Consider the following 25117-nt stretch of genomic DNA (forward strand, 5'->3'; position numbering starts at 1 on the left):
ATCTTGGAATAGGCTTATCCTTACATATCAAGCATTGCACTTCCTTAGCACCTTTAGAACTGGTCTGAATGACTGGACAATCCGGGACACGTGGGGAAAATCTGCTTAATGTGACAAAGTCTTCCACTAGTATTGGGTAGTTTGGCTGTACTTCTCAATGGTATCCTAGGCTATATGCTTGCAAGAACCCATGGACCTACAAGATCTGCAAATGGAACTAAATAATTACTGCACATTTCTCTTTAACCAGCAACAATTTAGACAATGTGAAAACGATGTAAATCAGGCAAGGTTATCACTTTCATATTAAACTTGCTTACTACATGAAATTTATTCCGGTATGAGTTGAGAGATTGACAATGAATTCCCATGAACCTACAAAAAGTAAAGTCAGGAAAAAAAGCAATTTTTGCATTATCTGGGGAACAATACTATATCCCCCATACAGCTGCACTATTTCTGGTGAAAAGGACAATTTCACGGAAGTGGGTGAGAAACAAAATAGTTGTCAATCTTACATGCAAACAACAAATCATCTACATTTGGAAAAAGAGGTTTAGACTTGATTTGTAATTTGCAAACAATTTTTTGGGTACAAAAATCTTATAGACTACAGTCTAAAAGTCACTCATAAATACTTGAATTAAATTATTTAATAATACCATACAGCGTACAATTTAGGCCACTCACACTGTGATTCCTAAGGTGTCACCTGCACCTGACTCAGGGATTCGGTAGTTGTGCATTATGAGTACATGACTGATTGCGTACACATTACTGAATAACAATGCCCTTTGCAAGTCACAGTAAGACAAAAATTATGGATCACTGTGGAGAAAAAGCAGCAAATTCGATAATGAAAGCAGCGTGTTACATATGTGTGTTCCCTACATGTCAGGGTATGAATCTTTGCAACTGTGAGAGTAAGAGCGGGAAAAATACAGTTGTGTACCTACCACAAATGTAGATGTTCGAGTGTATTCACTGTTGCAGTCATTAAACTTGGGTTATCCTGCTGGCAGGCTAACCTCAGTCGGCCTGAATTCCAAAGTCCTGGTCTGGCGTCGGTTGCTGTCGCCTCTTCCCTGGCATCAGTGCGCCAGGGGTATATAAGATGGAGGCGACACCATTTTCTTCAGTTTTTCTTGCCCCAGATGTCAGGTGCCCCCAAGAAGGTAGGCAATATACATTGCTTATAAAAACATGCAGTGAAATAAACACAATGCCTTCATCTACAAGCAAATACATCACATAGGTTGTATAGGATAGAGAAGTATAGATAAGTCCCAGCAAAGAAAGGGGGATGGAGGGTGGGTAACCTGGACTGCATCAGTGAATACATTCGAACATCTACATTTATGGTAGGTACACAACTGTACTATGTTCATCATGTTTCACTGTTGCAGTCATTACACTTGGGTTGAATCCCAAAGCTGAGGTAGGGAGGCTGGGTCTAAATAGGATTAGGAGTGGTTATGAGACCCTGCAGAACTGCAGTGGCAAAGCCTGCTCTGGATTTAGAGTAAAGAGGTAAGTGATAATGCTTGGTAAAAGTGTGCACTGAACTCCAAGTTGCAGCCTCCAAAATTTCCTTGGTTGGTACTCCTCTGAGAAAGGCTGCTGAAGTGGCTGCTGCCCTGGTAGAATGTGGCCTAATATTCTTAGGCACTGACTTGCTATGCTGTGCATAGCAGAAACTAATACAGTGTCCTATCCATTTTGAAATAGCTTTGAGATAGCCTTTCCTTGTGATCCTGCAGCATAGGCTACAAACAGTTGCTCAGTTTTTCTGAGAGCTTTTGTTTTGTCCAAGTAGAAGCGTAGCTGCCTGTGTATGTCAAAAGTGTGCAAAGGTTTCTCCCCTTTATTCTGGGGATTTGGATAAAATGTTGGCAAATGAATGGTTTGGTTAAGAGCCACACTGGATACTACCTCTGGCATAAATCTTGGGTTTGTCCTTAGAGAAACCCTGTCCGGATGAAAAAAGATAAAAGGTTCCACTGCCATTAATGTCTGTAACTCTGAGACTCTTCTTGCTGAAGTTATTGCTAGGAGCAGAGCAGTTTTCCATGATAAGAACTTTAGGTCAGCTGTGCTGGCTGGCTCAAAAGGAGGTAGTGTGAGCTTTTCTAAAACAAAGTTGAGGTCCCATGTAGGTATCGGTGCTCTCCTTGGGGGTCTTATGTTTTTTGCCCCTCTGAGGTACTGTTTTAGCAGTGGATGAGAGAAAATAGGAGGTTCCGTATTGTAATGAGCTGAAATGGCAGAGGCATGGATCTTAATTGATGAGAAGGATAGGCCTTTGTCCAGCATCTCAGTTAGGTATTGTAAAATCTGAGGGATATTTGGAACAAGTGGTTCAAGACCTTGTGCCTGGTTCCAAATACAGAATCGCTTCCATTTTTCTGCATAAGATTTCCTGGTGCTGGGCCTCCTGGCTTCCAAAATGACATTCATAACAGCTTTAGAAAGAGGTGTGTACTGAGTGGCTATAATATCCGCCATGCAGCCAGATTTAAGGTTCTGAGTTGGCTGTGCAGGATCTGATTGTTTTGTTGAGTCAGAAGATGAGGAATTAGAGGTAAAGTCCAGGCTGGGCCTTCAGACAAGCTCTTTAGGATTGGGTACTAGTGCTGGCATGGCCAGTCTGGGGCAATCAGAATCATTTTTGGCTTCTCTTGTCTGACTTTTATGAGCACCTTGGGAAGGAGAGGCAGTGGTGGAAAGGCATAAACTGCCAGGGTTTTCAAGCTGAAATATAGAGCATCCACTTTCCACGCTTGTGAGTGATAAGTCCTTGTGCAGAATCTCTGTAGTTGGTAGTTGTGAGGGGGAGGCAAAGAGATCTATGTCTGGGCATCCCCATTTCCTTGTTATCATGCTGAAGACCTGTGGATTTAGTTTCCACTCATGAGGGTCCATGAGGTTTCTGCTTAGTTCATCTGCCAGAGAATTTTCTTTCCTGGCAGGAATTGTGCCTGCAGATGTACTTGATAGGTCAGTGCTGTGTTCCACAAAGTCATGGCTTGTCTGCAGAGGGGGTAGGAATGTGTGCCCCCTTGCTTATTTATATACCACATAACTGTAGTATTGTCCGTCTTTAGTATTAGTTGTCCTGGATGCAGCAGATCCTTGAAGGCTGTCAGGGCATTCTGTACTGCTAGCATCTCTTTTTGATTGATGTAAAGATGCATTTGGTCTGTGGGCCACGTGCCCTGAATACATTTTCCTGCCATGTGTGCCCTCCAGGCATAGTCTGGTGCATCTGTTGTTATTGTCTGCCTGGCTGTGGGTAGAGTGAAAGGATGTCTCTTGTTGTGGTGACAGGCCAGTGCCCACCATCGAAACTCCTGTTGCAGGCAGGGAATAAGAGTTATTATTGTTTCCAGGCTGTGGCAATGTTGAGTCCAAACACTTTTTAGGTACTACTGCAGCTTCCTCATATGCAGTCCTGCATATGGAATTAGCAGAATGCAAGATACCATGTAGCCCAAAGCCTGCAGAATTTTTCTTGCAGGTAGATGGGTCTTTGTTGCCATCATTTGAAAGTAATGAGTCAGTTGTCTTTGTTTGTCTGGCATGAGATAAGCCATCTGGGCAGTTGTATTTAAGCTTGCACCCAGGAATATTATCTCTTGAGAGGGCACTAGTTTTGATTTCTTTTCGTTTACTGTGTACCCTAGGCAAATTAGTAATTCTTTTACAAACGCCAGATGCTTTAGTAGAATGTCCTTGCTCTCTGCTTGAATAAGGCAATCGTCCAAGTAGGGATATATTTGAATTCATTTTTGTCTGTAAAATGCAATTACTGGTACCAGGCATTTTGCGAAGACCCTGGGCGCAGTAGATAAGCCAAAGGGAAGTGCTTAGAATTGGTAATGCATTGAGCTAGCTATGAATCTGAGGTATCTTCTGCAAGATTGTCTGATTGGGACATGCAGGTATGCCTCTTTGAGGTCCAAAGTAACTAGCCAAGCCTTCTTGCCCAGCATGGGTAGAAGTTGCTACAGTGTCAACATTTTGAATTTTGGAACATCCAGGAAAGTATTGGTCTCCAGGCTTTGTCCTTTCTGGGTACCAAGAAAAGTCTTGAGTAAAATCCTTGTCCCTGTTCTTGCTGTGGTACTTTTTGAATTGCTCTCATGTCCATGAGAGCAGAAATTTGTTTTTGTGTCTCTGCCCATTGGTTTTGTGGCAGGTCTGGCATACCTTTTGACCTTGGTAGGGTGTGAAAGTGGAACCTGTAACCCCGAGAAACAATATTCAGTACCCATTTGTCCTGGGTGATCATGTGCCAGTTTTGCGAGAAAAGTGCAAGTTTTCCCCCTAAGGGTGCTGTCAAAAGGTAAGTGCTTGGCTTTGGTAGAGGGAAGTCATTGGGACTGTTTCCTATAAGGTTATGATTTGTCTTCTCCACCTTTGGGGGCTGAAGCACCCCATTGTTTAGGTCTGTATGAGCATTGTGGCTGAGATCTGCCTTTTGGGCGTCTGTATCGGCCTCTTTGTGGCCTATCTGACACTGGAAAGGACCAATTTTTAGAAGGCCAGTTCCTGCTAAATCTAGGTGGCTGAACCTGTAAGAAATCCTTTACTGTTTGCATTGATTTTGCTTTATCTTCCATTTTCTTTAACTCAGCCTTAACACCAAACAAAGTTTCATGCTGTAGTGGAGCATCCAATAATTTTACTTTAACATGATCAGGTAAACTCTGTTCTTTTAACCAAGCATGCCTTTGAATGACAGAGCCTGTAACTGCGGCTCTGCAAGAAGCCTCTAATGAATCAAAACCACATTGCAGAGTATGCTTTCCCACTTGTTCAGCTGCATGCAATAAATCCTACATTTCCTTATTGTCAGGACATTCTGAGCTTGTAAGCATTTTCTATTTTAGCAAAGACATTAGATATTGTTGATATTTAAGCATGTGAAACTGGCAGTTTAAAGCCCTTACGGCTAAAGTAGCAGAAGTGTAAACTTTTTTCCCGCATCTATCCAGAGCTCTAGAATCCCTATCAGAGGGAACAGGGTTTTTTGCAGTGGAAGCCTTGACCCCTTTGGGACCCTGAGAAATTGTTTCTGGGTCAGCAGCAGGGTTTTTATAAAGAAATTTATGAGAGTCTGGGACCCTGTAGTACCTATCTGGCTTGACTGGTGCAGGGGGTAATGAATCAGGTGACAAACTGGATTCAGAAAAAACATCATCAACAATATCTAGTAAAGGGGGAATAGCAAGGGGCCTGTGCTGAGGCAGTAAAAAAGTCTCTGAGCCTTTTCTTGGATTCTGAATAATCCTGGCTCTCCCAATGGAAATGCTCCCTCATGGTGTGCAGGATTTCCCCAAAAGAGTAATCCTCAGGAGGAGAGGCTGAAGGGATAGATTCTTCAGCATCAGAGACCTCCTAGGGAGGAAGAGAATATCCCTGTTCTGAAGAGGAATCAGAGGAAATAGAAACCTGGTCAGAGGAGTCATAGTCAATGTCTTGACTAGGCCTTTTATCAGGAGGGGGATGGGAAACCTCTGATCAGAGTAATTAGGTCCTCGTCCATTTTAAGCATCTGTTTCTTTGGCATGGATGATTGTCCAGGAGAATGCTGTACTTGTTTCTTTGTCTTTAATGGTGTTTTAGACTTTGCCTTGGCTGCTTAAGTAGACTTGATAGTAAGCTGTGAAGGGCTGAAAACACCCAAAGAAGCCGAAGCCTGCTCAGCGGCTCCGGATCCATCTGAGGGAATAGTCTCCGTAGGCCCAATACCTTGAGTTTCCAGAGGCCTAGTTGTCTCCATGTGGGAGTCGGAGGCGGCCTGTGGCTCTGAGGTAGCGGGTGTCAGGGGCTGTGAAAGTGCCTCACTGAGAACCAGCGACTGGCCTAGAAGAGGCTTCATCATCGGTTTTGGACCTCGGATGCATGTCCTTTTCTATGTCTTTGCGTTTTTTATAAATTCCGGTCATCGGTTGTTCCGACGGCATTATGTAGTTAAACCTTCGGCCAAAGTAATGTAAAGCAAAATCAAACCGACGCTTAACAGTGCGTTGGTTAAATCTAGCGCAAAACCGACAACTAGCAACGTCGAGGTCAGGGCCTAAGCAAGGAATACAGTAAGAGTGAAAATCCTTATGAGGTATTTGCTTCCCACAAGAAATAGAATTGTTAACTTTTACTGACATCGGTCTGGAGCAAGAAAAAGTTTCCCCAACGGGGGTACTTAGCTTTATTGAAGACTTCTGTTCTGAAATTCGATTTCGAAAATCACAGGAGTCGGCCGACCGGCACTTGCAAACTGCTTTTGCTTCGGGTAAGAAAGACAGAAGAAAATGGCGTCGGCTGCATCTTAGATACCCCTGGCGCACTGACGTCAGGGAAGAGGCGACAGCAACTGACGCCAGACCAGGACTTTGGAATTCAGACCGACTGAGGGTAGCCTGCCAGCAGGATAACCCAAGTGTAATGACTGCAACAGTGAAACACGATGAACATCAGGCCACAGAGTACACTTAAGCAGTTAAGTTGCAGTTGCCAAGTACTGCATGAATGCCCAATTCTTATTAAATCTCAACTGAAATAAGCTTTAAAATAAAGTGTAGCCCCAAGGAGCTGACAGTCAGTCGAAGATAGACATTTACCTCTATTCCCTTTCTATTTTCTCCACAAAGGATAACTATTTTAATTGTACCACTACCCACAGCAAACTTCTAAGTGAATGAACCAATTCTCGGATTGTGTCTGCAAACATCGGAGAGGACATCCATGAGCAACTAGGCCCTAAAGCAGGTGTATCTTGTAATGACAATACCTCCCTCAGTTTATCACCAGCTTGTGTCCAAAACAATAAACCCATAATTTGTCTGCCTACCCTCCATAAAGCACCTCCATGGTCTCATTTAAGCAGAAATGATCTTCACTTTGTGTACTTATCATTCTTTTCTTTACATGCACCACAATTATTCAAGGCATCTAAACCCCACAGACTCACTGACTTCCAAACTTACACTTTCACCTTCTGCTTTCTTCACTTTGTTTTAGTGCTTCATACTTTTCTCTCCACAATTTGCTCCCTTACTGCTGTTGCATTTGTACCAAGTCCTGTACATTCAAGTTGCTTGTACAAAAAGTGTTACCACAATCAGATAGTTATGCTTTCCTTTCTACACTATGCTGTACTTCTCACCACCCACAAAGCTGTCTCCTTTCTGAACTTTTGGATAAGGTTTCCATTCTACTACTCCCTTCCTCTACCCAGGGTACTTCATACAGTCCCTCCTACTGGTCATACTAGAACTGCCGTAAAGCATTCCTTGGTTTGGGAAAAGGAATGAATGCATTCTTTATCAATATTACCACTTCTAGAAAGTTCTGTATTAGGGCATCTTTTCATCTCTGCCATTATCATTACCACTTTCAGATAACAACCTGTACAAAATCTGCTGTCACAGTTACTCAGTGTCTCTGTTACTATTCTACAACAGTATCAGCGTCTCTCAATTTTGTTTTGTGTGGTTGGACTACAGACTGAGCAAAATAAGAAGGTGGACAGTGTGTCTGTGGTGACAAGGTCTTAGACATTTAAAATAACCACCTCCTCCCTTTTTAAACAGCACATATATACAATGTTTACAAATAATACTAATAAAAGTGACCAACACAATCTAGTCATTTAGTTTATTACTTACCTTTACATCGGAATATAACATCTTGGCCTTCTAAAACCTGTTGGCTCTGTGGGTGGAGGTCAAACTGAGGACGAGTTCCTTTAGCCTCCCATCTTTGCTCTCCTGCAGACTTTCTGATCTCTGGTTTCTTCTCAGCCTCCTTGCCATCAACTTGAGACATCCTAAGAGCCCTTGGGCTTTCCACCCTCCACGGTTGAGTTACTGTTCTCTTCTCTTCTGTGTGACTGTTCAAACTCGGCGTGACTGCAACTTCTGCTTTAGGTTCTTGCTGAAGTTTTACTGCTTTAAGAGTTATTGTGCTTGATGTCTTCTGCTGTACTGGGGATGGTTTTTCAGTTTTGGGTTTTAAAAGTGTCTCCTTTTGGTCTGATTTCCATTCTTCCTTTTGTACTTGAATACTTTCCCTGTTTTCCTTAAGTAATTTGGAAGAGGACTCTGTTACATCTACATTCTTTTTTGCATCAACAGCAATTGCCATACTACTGAATTTCTTATCCATAAAAACACCATTAACAGTTCTATGACTAGTTTCAGAACTGTTGGTAGTTGTATGAATGGTTTCAGAATGGTCAACAGTCTTTGCTACAGAAGTTGTCGACTGTGTAGGAATACTGGAAAAAAAAAAGACAGTAAATTCACGCTTCATTAAAAAAGAGCTTTTGATAAACAGCAGTGATTACATGCCATGTTAATATGGGAAATGTTTTTATAAACATTTGCCCAAAGGTCTCATGCACATCTATCTCAAGACATGCTGAAGCTGAACTATAAATGTAAAGTAGTTTTAGCTATTGCTACATTACTTCATTTAGTCTTACACCAGGAGCAAAACGTACTGCAACGTGCCTTTGGCAGGTAATGCATATGGAACAAATGTAACACCTTAGATCTACCTAAAAGTGAAAAATGAATCAGATTAAATTTGTGTTTTTTACAAGCATTTTGAATTTGGTCAGGTCAGGGTTTAGTGCTTGGTCCTTAACAGGCTTTAATATTTACCACTGCAGCTTGATAGTAGAAACCTTCAGGCCCAAGTGCAATCCCATCTAGAGGTATGTCCATTTTTGTTCTCATAATCACTGCTCTTTAATTTTATAATCACAATATAACGCAGCCAGTAGCCACTACTGTCTTATCATACCCTCCTTCCTCCCACCAACATTTCATCTTATCACAAAGCATCCCTTGTTACACAGGCTGCCTCTCCTACATGGTTCTATTACATCTCCAGCCACTGGAATGTAATTAACTTGGTCCTGACACTCTACCCTCATATGGAAATCACAGCAGTTTATACACTTATTACATAATAGCACATAAAGGCACAGTATATCCCATGATGCTGAACTCAGTTTTGACTATAAAACGTAGCTCTAGATGGAAAAACTCAGAACTGTGAGACCTCTCCATCATTCCTCTTCCTGTTGCTCAGTGGAGACACGTACCCAAACCCAAGGCCACTACAGTAAGGGTAGCTCCACTCATGCTACATTACCCAACCCATCTGCAAATGTCTGGACTTTCAACAATCCCCTTTGAAACTGCCTTGTATAACTATTAGAATTTGTAATAAATTTGCTATAACTGAAAGCTGTATCTCACTAGGAACCACATATTCTTGTCCTCTCTGACTCCCAGCAACACTCCACAGACTCAGACACAGAAATGTATCACCAGGTTTGTAGAGTTTCAGGAATGCTGGAGGAATCATTTGTAACTTCATCATATAAGTCCATCAGATGCAGTCTCATCCTCTCTTTAGGAAACTTGCCTTGATATTACAGTATATATATATATATATATATATATATATATATATATATATATATATATATATATATATATACACACACACACACACACACACACACACTTTCTTTTTATGTACTAGGACATCTCATATTATTTCTACTAGAACTGATAAAATGGCTGAAAGAGGAATTACCACTGTATAGATACCCACCAACCACCTAGAGGCAAGTATCATGTCTGCTGCAGTCAGTGACCCTGTGTTAATTTTTGCTGTCTGGAGGCAAGCCCACAACCATAAGGTACACAGAACTCCTTTTGGTATAATACCAATATCTTTAAATTGGTCTTGTTTAATGACATCCTAAAGGCTGTGTCCGTCTCACCTACTATACACTTTGATGTACCAGTGAATATTTTAATTCTACTTTCTTGAACAACCTTAACTGTCTAGCTCATTCTTGAAGAGGAAAGTTAACTTTACCTCCATGGATCACTCCTGTAACATCAATGATGTCAAAAAGAAACTGACACTGAGAACTACATTATACTAATACATATGCTGGTCAGGAGTTTGCTTGAGGCAAGGAAGATTTTTTGTTATGTTCTCTGGTTTCACAAAACCTTTGGAGAGAAGGCATATTTATTAGTAATGCTGAAACAGTTAACAGTCTGAAAAGCAGTAGGTATAAGAATGTTGTATGTTAAGTATGATAAACAGTACTAGTAGAGTTGCAGTTACACCAACTGATCATCTAATAGAAAAACAAAAGTTGCAACAGCCATTATACAACCAGACAGGGTAGTATGAAATACAGACGGGTAACATAAAGGTGAGTAAAATGCATATTTAAGGTTATATGCTGATTGCATCATGCACATAAAATGATTTAGAAAATGTACACTCATTTATACATACACATAGATATAACAGGAGAACATCAAAGGTACTAGAGCCATGAGGAAGGGTTTGCAACTACCACTCTTATTGGATAACGTAATACATTATTCTATACCATTACAAAATTACACTTATGTTGATTTACCAGTCTTTCTCTCAGTTTTTCCTTAAAGGTTTTCATGGTTTCTACAGGATTACATTTTATGTGGTACATTATTCCAAAAGGCTGGGACTATTTTAAAAAATGCTTTTTTAATACTGAAACAGAAAGGCATTTGAACATGAATAGTTACTGCACTGTCTTTTACTGAATAAGAGTGAGTAGGACAGCTATGTAGATAAATATTATGATTTTTTCTGTGATTTATAAAGATATGACATTTTTTGAAGACAGGAGTGCAATAACAGGTGGTCTATACGCTAATCTGGATATAGCAATAGCTCCTCTAACTTCAGTGGTATGAAGTGAGAAAACTTGTATACTATAGTGCTTTGTCAGTTTGCTTTTCTGTACAAGAATGGAAAGTTAGCTGCTCGTCTAGTAATATGTGACAGTCCTTTTGTTGAGTACGGGATAGTTTATATAAAGCCATTATATGTCTACAGTTGGTTCAAAAGCCACACTGCTTGTCACTATGGCATATTTTGTGTATATTACATATATTCTTCATTCTGATTATAAACCATCCTTGTAAGCATTTTAGCCATCGGGCCAATGTATACAATGGAATGGAACTCAAAGAAGTAGGGTTGAGGATCGCACTTTTTAGTGTTTATTTGGTGTCGAGGTTGAGGATGTAACTGGTATTATTAGATCAAATCTGAAGCTACTAGGAGTACCCAGCAAACAGGGTGACTGGAATAAGGTGACTTTGGATACGGGTTTGGAGAATTAGGACCATTAGAAAGATAAACCTAGTAATTTGGTATGTGCTCCATGTGCAACACTTTTCAGATGGTGTGGGACCATTTTTCAAGTTAAAATCTTTAACAAGAAATCAAGGTAAATTGGTTGCATCACAGCTCAACACAACAGAGCAAGTTTAGAGCAGACAATGAGAATGCAAGGCCAATTAATGTTACCATTTTTATGTGACCAATAGTAATGCAGGCCTATAAACAGCAGCAGGAAAGTACAGTTTTGTACCTACCATAAATGTAGATGTTCGAGTGTTCGCACTGCTGCAGTCATTACACTTGGGTTATCCTGCCATCAGGCGGTCCCGTAGTTGGCCAGAGTTCCAAAGTCTTGGTCCAGCGTCGGTTGCTGTCGCTTCTTCCCTGACGTCAATGTGCCAGGGGTATATAAGATGCATCCGAAGCCATTTTCTTCAGTTTTTCTTGCCCCAGATGTCAGGTGCCCCCCAAGTAGGCAGGCAATACATATTGCTAATAAAAGATATACATATAAAAATAAAAACAATACCTTCAGTTACAAGCAAATACACCACAAAGGTTGTATATGATAGATAAGTCCAGCTAGTTCAGAGGGGATGGAGGGAGAGTAACCTGGACTGCAGCAGTGTGAACATCCGAACATCTACATTTATGGTAGGTACAAAACTGTACTATATTCGTAGTGTTACACTGCTGCAGTCATTACACTTGGGTAGAATCCCAAAGCTAAGGTTGGGTGGCTGGTCTATAAAGAGTTAGGATTGGCTATGAGGCCCTGCAGAACTGCAGTGGCAAATCCTGCTCTGGATTTAGAGTAAAGAGGCAGGTGGTAATGCTTGGTAAAGGTGTGCACTGAACTCCAAGTTGCAGCCTCCAAAATTTCCTTGGTAGGTACTCCTCTGAGAAAGGCTGTTGAAGTGACTGTTGCCCTGGTGGAATGGGGCCTAATGTTATTTGGGACTGATTTTCCATGCTGTGTGTAGCAGTAACGTATACAGTGTCCTATCCATTTGGATATAGTCTGCTTTGAGATAGCCTTGCCCTGTGATCCTGCAGCATATGCTACAAATAGTTGCTCAGTTTTCCTGAAAGCTTTTGTTTTGTCCAAGTAGAAGCGTAGCTGCCTGTGTATGTCCAAAGAATGCAGAAGTTTCTCCCCTTTATTCTGGGGGTTTGGATAAAAAGTTGGCAAATGGATGGTTTGGTTAAGAGACACACTAGATACCACCTTTGGCATAAAGGTAGGGTTTGTCCTTAAAGAAACCCTGTCCGGATGAAAAATTATAAAAGGTTCCACTGCCATTAATGCCTGTAGCTCTGAGACTCTTCGTGCTGAAGTTACTGCCAGGAGCAGAGCTGTTTTCCATGGTAAAAAATTTTGATCGGCTGTATTGGCTGGCTCAAAAGGTGACAGGGTTAGCTTTTCCAAAACGGAATTGAGGTCCCAAGTTGGTGTTGGTGCTATCCGGGGTGGTCTTATGTTTTTAGCCCCTCTGAGGTACTGTTTTAGCAAGGGATGAGAAAATAAAAGAGGATCCGTGTTGTAATGTGCTGAAATGGCAGAGGCGTGGATCTTAATTGATGAGAAGGATAGGCCTCTGTCCAGAATCTCAGTTAAGTATTGTAAAATCTGAGGAATGTTTGGAACTAGAGGGTCAAGGTTTTGAGCCTGGTTCCAGGCGCAGAATCTCTTCCATTTTTCTGAGTAAGCTTTCCTGGTGCTAGGCCTCCTGGCCTCCAAAATGACATCCATAACAGCTTTAGAGAGAGGTGTTGCCTGTTTGACTAATGAATCTGCCATGCAGCCAGGTTTAGGGTTTTGAGCTGACTGTGCAGGATCTGATTGTATTGTTGAGTCAGAAGGTGTGGAATTTGAGGCAAACTCCATGGTGGGCCTTGAGCTAAGTTCCTTAAGGCAGGGTACTAGTGCTGGCATGGCCAGTCTGGAGCAATCAGGATCATCTGTAGTTTTTCTTGTCTGGCATTTAGGAGTACCTTTGAAAGGAGCGGCAGTGGCGGGAAGGCATAAACTTTTAGGTTTTTCCAGCTGAACAAAAGAGCATCCACTTTCCATGCTTGTTTGTGATAAGTCCTTGTGCAGAATTTTCTGTAGTTGGAAATTCAGTGGGGAGGCAAAAAGATCTATGTCTGGGCATCCCCACGTTTGTGTTACCATGCTAAAGATTTGTGGATTCAATTTCCATTCGTGAGGGTCCATGATATTTCTGCTTAGATCATCTGCCAGAGTATTTTTCTTTCCTGGCAAGAATTGTGCTTGCAGGTGAACTTGATAAATTAGAGCTGTGTTCCACAAGTTCATGGCTTGCCTGCATAGGGGATAAGAATGAGTGCCCCCTTGCTGGTTTATGTACCACATTACTGTGGTGTTGTCTGTCTTTAATAATAATTGTCCTGGATGCAGAAGGTCCTTGAAAGCTGTTAGGGCATTTTGAACAGCCAACATCTCTTTTTGATTGATGTGAAGATGCATCTGGTCTGTGGTCCACTTGCCCTGAATGCATTTTCCTACCATGTGTGCTCCCCAGGCATAATCCGAAGCATCTGTTGTTAGAGTCTGCCAGGCTGTGGGTAGGGTAAAAGGCTGACCCTTGTTTAGGTGACATGCCTGTGCCCACCATCGAAACTCCTGTTGTAGGCAGGGAATCATTGGTATTACTGCTTCTAAACTGTGAGAGTGTTGAGTCCAAACACTTTTTAGGTACCATTGTAATTTCCTCATATGCAGTCTTGCATATGGTATTAGTAGTATGCAGGATGCCATGAATCCCAGGGCCTGCAGAATTTTTCTTGCAAGGAGACGGGACATTTTTGCCAGTAGTTGAAAATATTGAGTTAGTTGAACTTGTTTGTCTGGCGTGAGGTAAGCCATCTGGGCCGTTGTATTTAAGCTGGCACCCAGGAATATAATCTGTTGTGAGGGCACTAGTTTTGACTTCTTTTCGTTTTCTGTGTACCCTAGAGAAATTAGCAACCTTTTTACAAATGCCAGATGCTGTAGAAGAATGTCCTTTGTCTCTGCTTGAATGAGGTAGTCGTCCAGGTATGGATATATTTGAATTCCTTTTTGTCTGCAAAATGCAATTACTGGTGCCAGGCACTTTGTGAAGACCCTGGGCACAGTAAATAAGCCAAAGGGCAGTGCAGAGAATTGGTAGTGCATTGTACCAGCTTTGAATCTGAGGTATCTTCTGCAATTTTGTCTGATAGGGACATGCAGGTATGCCTCTTTGAGGTCCAGAGTAACAAGCCAAGCCTTCTTGCCCAGCATGGTAGAAGCTGCTGTAATGTCAACATTTTGAATTTCGGAATATTCAGTTAAATACTTAGAATTGAAAGGTCTAGTATGGACCTCCAGGCCTTGTCCTTTCTGGGGACCAGGAAGAGTCTTGAGTAAAATCCTTGTCCTTGTTCCTGTTATGGTACTTTTTGAATAGAATTGTCCTCACGCCAGGTGTCCCCAGCTGCTAAAAGAAAACAACCACCCCCTTTAGATTTAATGGTAGGAGGAGGGGGGGGGGGTAGAAAGCACAGAGCCAGGTTTAGGCAATCCAACTCTACAATCCCTACTGCAACAAATGGTGAAATAAATAACAATATTCATAATATTTCATCCTTTGAACTTTCTTCTGTACATACACAGCTGCTCAATAAAGGATTAAAGTCTGTCCCCACTGCAACGGTTTCTGAAAATCAATTATTACAAGATGTTAATGAATTCTGTAGATTACTTAATTTGAAGATATTTTCTGCAGATTGTGAAAATACTCAAAGATCATCTGACTTCAGATTTGGGAAATCAGATTTTGTTCCCCCTATGAACAAACATGTCTCTATTTTTAGAGAATGCATAATGAAAGAGTTACATTATTCCAATTTGTATGAGCCAACTACCAACAACCTTACTTTAGCTGAAAGAAAAGCTTTGGTGGAACTTAGGGATAATCGCAATATAGTAATAACCATGGCTGATAAAGGGGGAGCCATTGTAATTTTGGACCATTCCACATATACTGAGGAGGCTTTGCGCCAATTATCGGATTCCAGTTTTTACATGGAATTAAGCATTGATCCCACTCTCACTTTTAAGAGAGAAATTGATTCTTTTTTGGATATGTCGGTTGAACAGGGTATCATTACACAGCAGGTAGGGAAACAACTCAAAGTGGATGAACCTACTCCACAATATTTATACCTGCTACCCAAAATACATAAAGATCCACTTCATCCCCCGGGTAGACCGATTGTGTCGGGAAGAGGGTCCTTAACGGAGCCGTTGTCAGCCTTCCTTACATACTATCTGAAACCACTGTTGATTTTTATTCGATCTAATTCCTCAATATTATCAACGATTCCCAACTGGAATCCAATTGGCTGCTTTGTACGTTGGATGCGGCTTCATTATATACAAGTATTCCACATGACCTAGGAATTCTTGCAGTTTCTTTTTGGTTATACATATCCAGCCTTTACTCTATAGGTTTCAACAACTTTCTGATCAAGCTAACAGAAATGGTGCTACGTAAAAACATTTTTTACTATCAGGGAAAGGCCTATTGGCAAATCAAGGGAACGGCTATGGGTGCTTCGTTTGCACCCATATATGCAGATCTGTTTATGGGGTATTATGAGGCTACATTTATATATGATGTTCAGCACAATTTATATATACATCATCTGGACATCTGGCACAGATACCTAGATGATTGCTGGATGGTGTGGCGTGGTGATAGGGAAGGATTATCTCAGTTTGTGGCTTACTTGAATAACAATTCTTTTGGTATCAAGTTTACTGCTAATATTGAGCATTCTAATATTGTATTTCTGGATGTTAGGGTCACCAGACTTTCGGATAATACTTTGTCTGCTTCCGTTTATCGAAAATTTCTGGAATATAATACTTTATTACATGCCCATAGTTCCCACCCACGCCACATCATCTGCAACATCCCAAAATCTCAATTTATGAGAATTAGACGGATCTGCTCTTCTGAACAGGAATATTTAAAATCTAGCCTTGACTTGTCCAATAGGTTTTCTAAACGTGGCTACAACCCTCACCATCTTTCAAATGTTTTGGAACAAACCAATAGGCTAACACGCAAGGAATTGTTGCATTACAAATCAGAGGACAGAGATTCTTTGAGGCAGGAAACTAATCAACCTTTACGGTTAGTTACTACATATGGCACCAACACTGACCGTTTCAGGGACATTATTAACCAACATTGGGGGATTCTTTTATCACATGACACTCTTAGCAGCACGTTGTCTGATCAATGTTTGTTCTCATATCGAAGAGGATGGAATATGAATTCATATTTCACCCATTACAAAAGATATATTCCTAGCTCTCCACAACAAACGACTCTATTTGGGGATATATTAACAGGCTGTTTTCCTTGTGGCCATTGTAATGCCTGTCAATATTTAGCAAAAACAAGAGAATTTACAAGCAAAAATACTCCAAAAATTTTTGAGATTAGGATTTTTGCTAATTGCAGTTTGGATTGGGTTGTTTATTTGGCAACTTGCACCTGTTCTGCCTTTTACATTGGACAGACATCCAGGCCAGTGAAATTTAGAATAGCTGAACATATGAGTGCTATTAGAAACAAACGTATTGCCAATGCATTGTCCAAACATACTATTGAACACCCATCTGCTGTTTTTAAATTTGTAGTTATAGACAGGATAGTATCACATAGAAGTTTCAAAGCTGGATGGCACAGGATACTCAATAAAATGGAAAATATGTGGATTATAAAATTGGGGGGTCTATTTAGACCCGGATTAAACATATCAGAATAATCAGGACATGACGATTTAGTCATATATAGTTTTGATGGACACATAGACACGATACACTCTAGTGGACAGAATTAACATGCACCATAAGGATTTTTTCAATAGATTTCTGAATTCGGGACACCTTGAATATTATTTATTTAGGGAAATATTTAATTAACATAAGAAGAGGCATCATGTCATTATATATTTTTCATATTTTCTATATTTCCCTTATAATGTCATATATATATAAATTGCCATACATAATATGATATATTTATTTTTTCAATGGTTGTTCCCTCTCTTTTCATATATTTTATATGGAATGATGTTATGTTTTGTCAATTATGGTGCATGTTTCTTTAAATATGGGGACTATAAGTATAGCACCAAAATGGTGGTGAGACTTTTCAAATGTTTCAATTTTGTGCATTGATAAAGGCTTGGCTAGAGCCGAAACCGGTTTGTTTATATAATGGTGTACTGCCATTATATTGAGGATGTTTTTTTAATTAAATACATTTTTGTCCAGAGCAATCCTTACGTGCTGGTTCGTTTCTTTGGACTTTTTGAATAGCTCTCATGTCCATGAGGGCTGAAATTTGTTTCTGTGTCTCTGCCCATTGATTTTGTGGCAGGTCTGGCATTCCTTTTAGCCTTGGTAAAGTATGAAAGTGGAACCTGTAACCTTGAGACAAAATATTCAGAACCCATTTGTCTTGGGTGATTGTTTGACAGTTTTGAGAAAAAAGTGCTAGTTTTCCCCCCTAAGGGGGCCTCCAAAAGGGAAGTGCTTGGCGTACGAAGGGGAAAGTCATTGTGACTGTTTCCTGTAAGGTTGAGACTTGTCCTCACCTCCTTTTGGGGTTGAGGTGCCCCACTGTCATTGTCTGTTTGAGCCTTGGGGTTGAGATCTGCCTCTTGGGCGTCTGTATCTGCCTCTCTGTGGCCTGTCTGACACCAAAAAGGACCAATTCTTTGTTGGCCAATTTCTGCTAAATCGAGATGGCTGCACCTGTAAGAAATCCTTGACTGTTTGCATAGATTTAGCTTTATCCTACATTTTCTTTAACACCTCTTCTGTCTTAACACCAAACAAGGTATCATGCTGTAAAGGAGCATCCAATAATTTTGCCTTAACATGATCAGGTAAACTCTATTCTTTTAACCAAGCATGTCTTCGAATCACAGAACCTGTAACTGCGGCTCTACAAGAGGCCTCTAAAGAATCAAAACCACAATGTAGAGTATGTTTTCCCACCTGTTCAACTGCATGCAATAAATCCTGCATTTCTTTACAATCAGGAGCTTCTGAGCTTGCAAGCATTTTCTGTTTTAACTGAGCCATTAAATATTGTTGGTACTTAAGAATATGAAACTGGCAATTTAAAGCTCTTACTGCTAAAGTTGCAGAAGTGTATACTTTCTTCCCCCATCTATCCAAAGCTCTGGAATTTCTGTCGGAGGGTACTGGATTTTTTGCAATGGAAGCCTTAACCCCTTTTGGACCCTAGGAAATAGTTTCTGGATTAGCCGAAGGGTTTTTATAAAGAAACTTGTGAGAGTCTGGGACTATAATATCTATCTGGCTTGGCTGGTGCAGGGGGAAAAGAATCAGAAGATAAGCTGGATTCAGAGAACACATCATCCACAATATCTAGCACAGGCAGAATAGCCAAGGGCCTGTGCTGAGGCAATAAAAGGAAATCCCTGAGCCTTTTCTTGGATTCTGAGTAATCCTGACTTTCCCAGTGGAAATGTTCCCTCATGGTATGTAAAGTTTCCCCAAAAGAATAATCCTCAGGAGGAGAGGCTGAAGGGATAGATTCTTCAGCATCAGAGTCCTCGTAGGGGGGTAGAGAGCATCCTGGTCTGAAGAGGAATCAGAGGAAATGGAAACCTGATCAGAGGAATCATAGTCTGTATCCTGCCTAGGGCTTTTCTCAGGAGGGGGATGGGAACCCCTGATTAGAGTAATGAGGTCTTCGGACATTTTAAGCATCTGTTTCTTAGGCATGGAGGTCTGTCCAGGAGAATGCTGTACTTGTTTCTTTGTCTTTAATGGTACTTTTGTCTTGGCTGTTGTTTTAATGGTAAGTTGTGAAGGTCTGAAAACACCCTCAGAAGCCGATGCCTGCTCAGTGGCTCCGGACCCATCTGAGGGATTAGTTTCCATAGGCCCAATACCTTGAGTTTCCAGAGGCCTAGTTGTCTCCATGTGGGAGTCGGAGGCGGCCTGTGGCTCTGAGGTAGCGGGTGTCAGTGGCTGTGAAAGCGCCTCACTGAGAACTGGCGAAATGGCGACTGGTCTAGAAGAGGTTTTGTCATCGGTTTTGGACCTCGGATGCCTGTCTTTATCCTTGTCCTTGTGTTTTTTCAGTATTGCGGTCGTTGGTTGATCCGACGGCATAGTATAATTGAACCTTCAGCCAAAGTAGTGCAAAGCAAAATCAAAACGTCTTTTTATAGTGCGTTTGTTAAATCTAGCACAAAACCGACAACTAGTGACGTCGTGATCAGGGCCTAGGCATGGGATACAGTAAGAGTGGAAGTCCTTATGAGGTATTTGCTTCCCACAAGAAATACAATTATTAACTTTTTCTGACATCGGTCTGAGGCAAGAAAAAAGCTTCCCCAATGGGGTACTTAGCTTTACTGAAGACTTCGGATCTGAAATTCGACTTCGAAAATCTCAGGAGTCGGCCGACTGGCACTTGTGAACTGCTTCTGCTTTGGGCACCATGCGGCAAGGACTGAAGAAAATGGCGTTGGATGCATCTTATATACCCCTGGCGCACTGACGTCAGGGAAGAAGTGACAGCAACCGACGCCGGACCAAGACATTGGAACTCTGGCCGACTACGGGACCGCCTGACGGCAGGATAACCCAAGTGTAATGACTGCAACAGTGTAACACGATGAACATCCCCATTCTCTCACAGCAAGGCCTAGCTAGACCAGTTTTAGATACCAGAAGTACCACTTTACAAATCAGGACTTTGATATCATACCTAACATACTCTAATGTGTAAAATACGAAAAAAGTAAGCATAGTAAGATATGTGCTTAGTACTAAACTTCACGCTGAGGAGGATAAACCACATTCATGCTTGTGTATGCTGCCACTTCATTTTATCTGTCTGTTCAACACAGTTTCAAAGTACAGAATTCTTACTTGGAAGGGCTCGGTGTAAGACATCAGTCTAAAATTCTGCTAAGTTCTACTGCCACAATGGATTACTGCCATGGTTAACTGCATATATAGAGAGTAAAGCCTTAACACAGCAGGGCTATATTGTCTAGAATGACATGAAATTAAGTTTTGAATGAGAAGATTTGACATGATTTTTAGAAGCATATTGGATTTGACAAACATACCTTTAGCTCCTAGCCCCCTGACCTATGGAAAATTTGAAAGCGGCAGGGTATCTGGCAAATGCAAGGCATACATTTGAGACTTAAGAGGGTTATTTTTTCTGTCTTCTATGTTTCTGATTTGTCACTCTCTTCACATTTTTAAATATGTTTCAGAAAGTAGAAATATTTTAGCTGTTTACACAACAAAAAAGCAGGTTTGGATTGTAAAGCAGATTTACTCAGTTTCTAGCAATAAATATGGAATTCAGCCATGCTGTTATAAAAAAAAAATGTTCCTGATATATCAAAAGACTTGTGTTTCAAGTCAGTTAGTATTTGAAAGTATGACGATAGTAAAAGAAAGACAGCTGTCAAAAAAGAAAATAACAACAAGGGTGAAAACATCCAACTTGATAATATATTGTTTAAGAATGTTCTGTCACAGAGTGAATTTAATGAACACTGAGGGCTTGGATAATGTCTGAATTGACAAACTCTTTTTACTGACTTACTTGAAGATAAGAATATGTAATAAAGGCATACAGGGGAGTGAACCCACTACATATACTCTTTACTATATATTATTTAGTCACTGTGGTAAATACATTTCATGTTAGTACAGGCTGGTATAAGCAGTTCTGCAAATAACACTTTTAATGAAGGTTGTACTGCAAAAGCAGTGTCAGTAGTTTGTTTGTCTATATTTAATAAGATAAAATATGGTTCATTACAGGTCTCTAATCATATAGCAGAGGAAAATTACTTACTAGGAATCATTCTAGCATCTGGGATGTTTCTTATTATGTAATACAATACAGGTTCATAGGCACATTTAAGATCTACATTTATTTTATTTACAGAGAACCTTTATGGCTAGAATTTCATGATTATCATTCTGAACAATAACAGCAACAACAAAGAATGAATTAAAAATAAGAATATAATACAAGAGTGTTAAACTTACCTGAATATTTTATCACCTGAACCTGCAAAGATAAAGACAGGAATTATGTAATAAAGGAAATAGATTTTAATCTCTGTTGTACAGAGAATACTGATTGGTATAACAATGATAAAGAAATGTTAACAGTTGGCTTCTGGTATGTAACCATACAGTAAACCCACAGAAATACTATCAGCTCATCCATAATAGCCTTTCAAGAACAAAACTTGAGATGCAATTTACTTTTATTTGCTTAAAAGTTGACTGGGTGGATGGACTTGTCCAGGGACCCTTTTCAGGCATGTCCAGGGCCAATAGTCAAATATAATACTACATGCATAAATGCTGTACTTCAATAATTTTGTATGGAGCTGTGCACTAATGACAATGGATATATACAAGCAATGGAATTGATGCATTAACATAAAAGGCAGAGAGAATTCAATTTAGTCTGTAATGGTACACAAAGAATAGAGATATGCTTGTACTGTCTATGTGCAAAAGTATCATATTTATGTACAAGTATGAAAACAAAAATCACATTATTAGATTCAAATCATTTCAGTTGATTATAAATGTATAAATACATTTTTGTCAGAGGAAAAATATCTGACCACATTATTTTTTTAAGAAATACAAGGAAAAGAGAAACATGGCCTACTACTGTAATACTCAAAGTATAAGAGATAAACAGGTTCATAGGAGGTTGCTAGGTAATGGCCCTAGAGCTCTTATAAGCCTAGTCATACTTAGCCCGAGTTGCCCCAATTGTCAGTGGTTAGGTGAGTGAAGTTCACAGAGGTAAGGGTCTATGGTAGTTAATACCCAACTTCCTCTGTCTAAGGAGGAACATGGGCACCACCCCAGGAGTAAATCTGTGGTCACCCATCCATTAATCTAGGTGGTGGGATGGGCTCTGTTTCACTTGATTTGGAAGCTTGTTCCAGAGAAGTGGCAGTCTCTGGGAGCTGTATTTATTTCTCCAGCATGATCTGTTCATGTCAGAGGCTGGGTGAAGATCCCTGGAGAGAGTGATGCTCCAGCAGTTTGATTTTCGAATGCGTAGCATTTTTTTCAGGACCGGGTCAGAGACTGCACCGTAAGCCAGGCACAGGTCGCCCCTTAGCAACCTGTATGAGACAGAATATAGTGATAGGGCTTTTAGTCTTTCTGCATAAGAATTTTGTGTACCCTGTAATTTCTTGGTGAGAAACCTCTGCGGTCTCTCCATCTGTTGCAGGTGTCTGGTGAGGTACATGTAAAAAGGGGCCTTGTACTCAATTACTGGTCTGACGAGGGCCGAGTATAATGGAATTATAACATCCTAAGATCTGGATGTGATGCCTTTACTTATAAGATATGCCACACAGAAGGATTTCCTTACTACTGTGGATACATGGTGGTCAAAGTTCAGACTGCTATCAACCTGAGTACCCAGATCACATACCACTGGGTCTACACTTTGGGGGGTTGCTGTATATAATATAATTATCAGGGATACTAGCTTTCCCAAAGGGAATAATAATGATCTTTTTGCATTTAGCTTTTATCCGTGGCTTTGGCACCAATCATTTGTCTGCATTAACCCTGTCTGCAATAATTTATCAATAGAGGACTCAATTTGCAATAGTCAGCAAACATGGCCAGCCACAGCCTGTCCATATTTGCCTGGACTTCTGAAAAATAAATTCCGAACAGTAAGGGAACCAGCAAAGGACCCTGTAGAATGCCACTGGTGACTGGTCTTTTGTTAGAGGTGAAGTCACCCACTTTGACAGTGTGTCCTGTCAGTGAGCCAGTTGGCTACACATCTGGTAATGTAGGGGTTAATTCCCAAATGGGAGAATTTCTCTATAATACCCGGGTGGGAAACTGTGTCAAATGCTTTGGCTAGGTCAAGATAGGCAGTATGCACTGTCTTTCCTTCATCCAGGGCCTTAGTGACTTTTTTGAAGTCAACCATGTTTAACAGGTATTATCTACCTTTAAAGAATTTGAAATGGGTTGAGTCCAGTGTTTGGAGATTACCTATGTCCTTGTTAGTAAGGTCCATAATAATCCTTTCCATGGCCTTGCAGATGAGGCTAGTGAAGCTTATGGGTCTATAATTCCCAGGGTCAGTTGATGGTCCCCCTTTGTGTAGAGGGATTACTGTTGCTGTCCTCCACTCCACTGGAATATAGCCAGTTTGTGGGCTGTGATTAACCAAGGATCCAAGTGTGTCTGCTAGGTCATGTTTTAAGTTGTTTAAAAGGCAACCTCAGATGTTGTCTGGTCCCACTGATGCCATGTTTTTGGCTTTGGAGAGTGCCTATATGACCTGCTCTCTTGAGATAATAGGCTGTGGAATGGTGGCAGGTATGGTTTGGAGAAAGACTGGAGGGGAAAGGTTATGAAGCTTTCTCCAAATCTGTCGGCTAGCAGGTTGGCTATTACCTCCAGTTGAGTACAGGTAGTGCCATCTGCAACCAGTTCAGTGCATAGCTGGGTATAGCCTTTTAGATTTTGAACACAGTTAAATAATGCTTTGTGATTATCCTTAGCTAGGAAGGCTATTTTTGCTTTATAATGAGCTTTGGAGGACTTGACAAGATCTCTAATTTGTTTGTTTTGTTCAAGCTAGACAGAGACTTTTTCCTCTGCTGAGCTAGTTCCCTCTTGTTCTTGGACATTAGTTTCTTTTTCTTGTTATACAGCCTGTTTATACTAGGGGTCCATCAGGGTGGCTTGCTTTTTCAGCAGGACCTGTTTTTAATCCAGTCAGGTGCAGTCAGTTCTATACAACTGCTTAAGTGGTTAAACAGGGCATTGGTGTAGACCTCTGCATAGGAGTTCATGCTATCTGCATTTGAGGGCCTTTGAAACTTCTTATACCATCACTTATAGGATACAATTTGTCAGAGAAATTCTTACAGGTTTTTCAGCTTGATGGGGTATCTGGTGTTACAATAACATTGAGCAAGACTGATTTTTGGTCCAGCCTTACCAGGTAGGACATTACATGGGGAAGGGGTGCAATGCTCTCCCATGTTAGTGAGTACTATGTCCAGGACACTTGAGCCTGTTGTGGGTGTGTTGACTAGCTATTCTACAGGATTTGCATTGACAAAGTCCAAGAATCAGAGCCAGCACACTTTCGTTATGCAGATTTTCCAGTTGATGGTAGGATAATTAAAATCACCCATGAGTAAGTTGTTGGGCTGCATGACAAGTGACTCCAGTAAGTCCAGGTATGCGGTATGCTTTTCCTGTTCCATTGTGGGGGACCTATAGCTAGCTATGATATGGTACGGGGCTTTGCCTATAGTTAATTGTAGCTAGCTATGATGTGGAAGGGGGCTTTGCCTATCATTACCTGGACATGGATCAGCTCAAGAGAATCATAATGTTTGACCAGTCTCTAGGTGTACTTATCCTTAATGAAGATGGAAACACCTCCTCCTCCTCCTCTGGTTCTTTCATTCTTAGTTTGTGGTCTGAATGTATGGAAGGCATTGTAGCCCGGAATGGCTGGGGTGCCTTCCGAGCCTTTGAATCATGTCTTGGTAACTAAACAGGCAGCAGTACTTCCAGGGATTACAGTTTCTTGTTTAGACTCCTAACATTAAGCATCAGTACCCCAAGATTATCTAGGGAGAATTTTGTTATGATGGGAGGTTGGTTATTTTGACACTGCCTAAACATGGCACATTAGGTAGTATCTAAAAGCCTAGACCATCTCTGTCAAAGCAGCACGGTATAGCAACCATGTCTTCCCAAGCTGACAGATATTGGGTCCCCTTGTCCTGACAC

At 40.8% G+C, this 25117-nt stretch overlaps 1 protein-coding gene across 2 annotated transcripts in view; it reads right to left on the minus strand.

Moving 5' to 3' along the window:
- The window catches only part of MYLK (myosin light chain kinase), a 2381262-nt gene that overhangs the window by 1296497 nt on the left and 1059648 nt on the right, over positions 1-25117 (minus strand). For both annotated transcript variants that reach the window (XM_044074915.1, XM_044074916.1), the window contains exons 7-8: positions 21347-21368; positions 7671-8281 (exon numbers count right to left, since the gene is read on the minus strand). In XM_044074915.1, coding sequence (XP_043930850.1) covers positions 7671-8281; positions 21347-21368 — 633 coding nt within the window. The remainder of the gene's footprint in view (positions 1-7670; positions 8282-21346; positions 21369-25117) is intronic.

The sequence above is a fragment of the Protopterus annectens genome, chromosome 6.part0 (assembly GCF_019279795.1).
Source record: "Protopterus annectens isolate FY-2018-M chromosome 6.part0, PAN1.0, whole genome shotgun sequence".
NCBI lineage: Eukaryota > Metazoa > Chordata > Ceratodontiformes > Protopteridae > Protopterus > Protopterus annectens.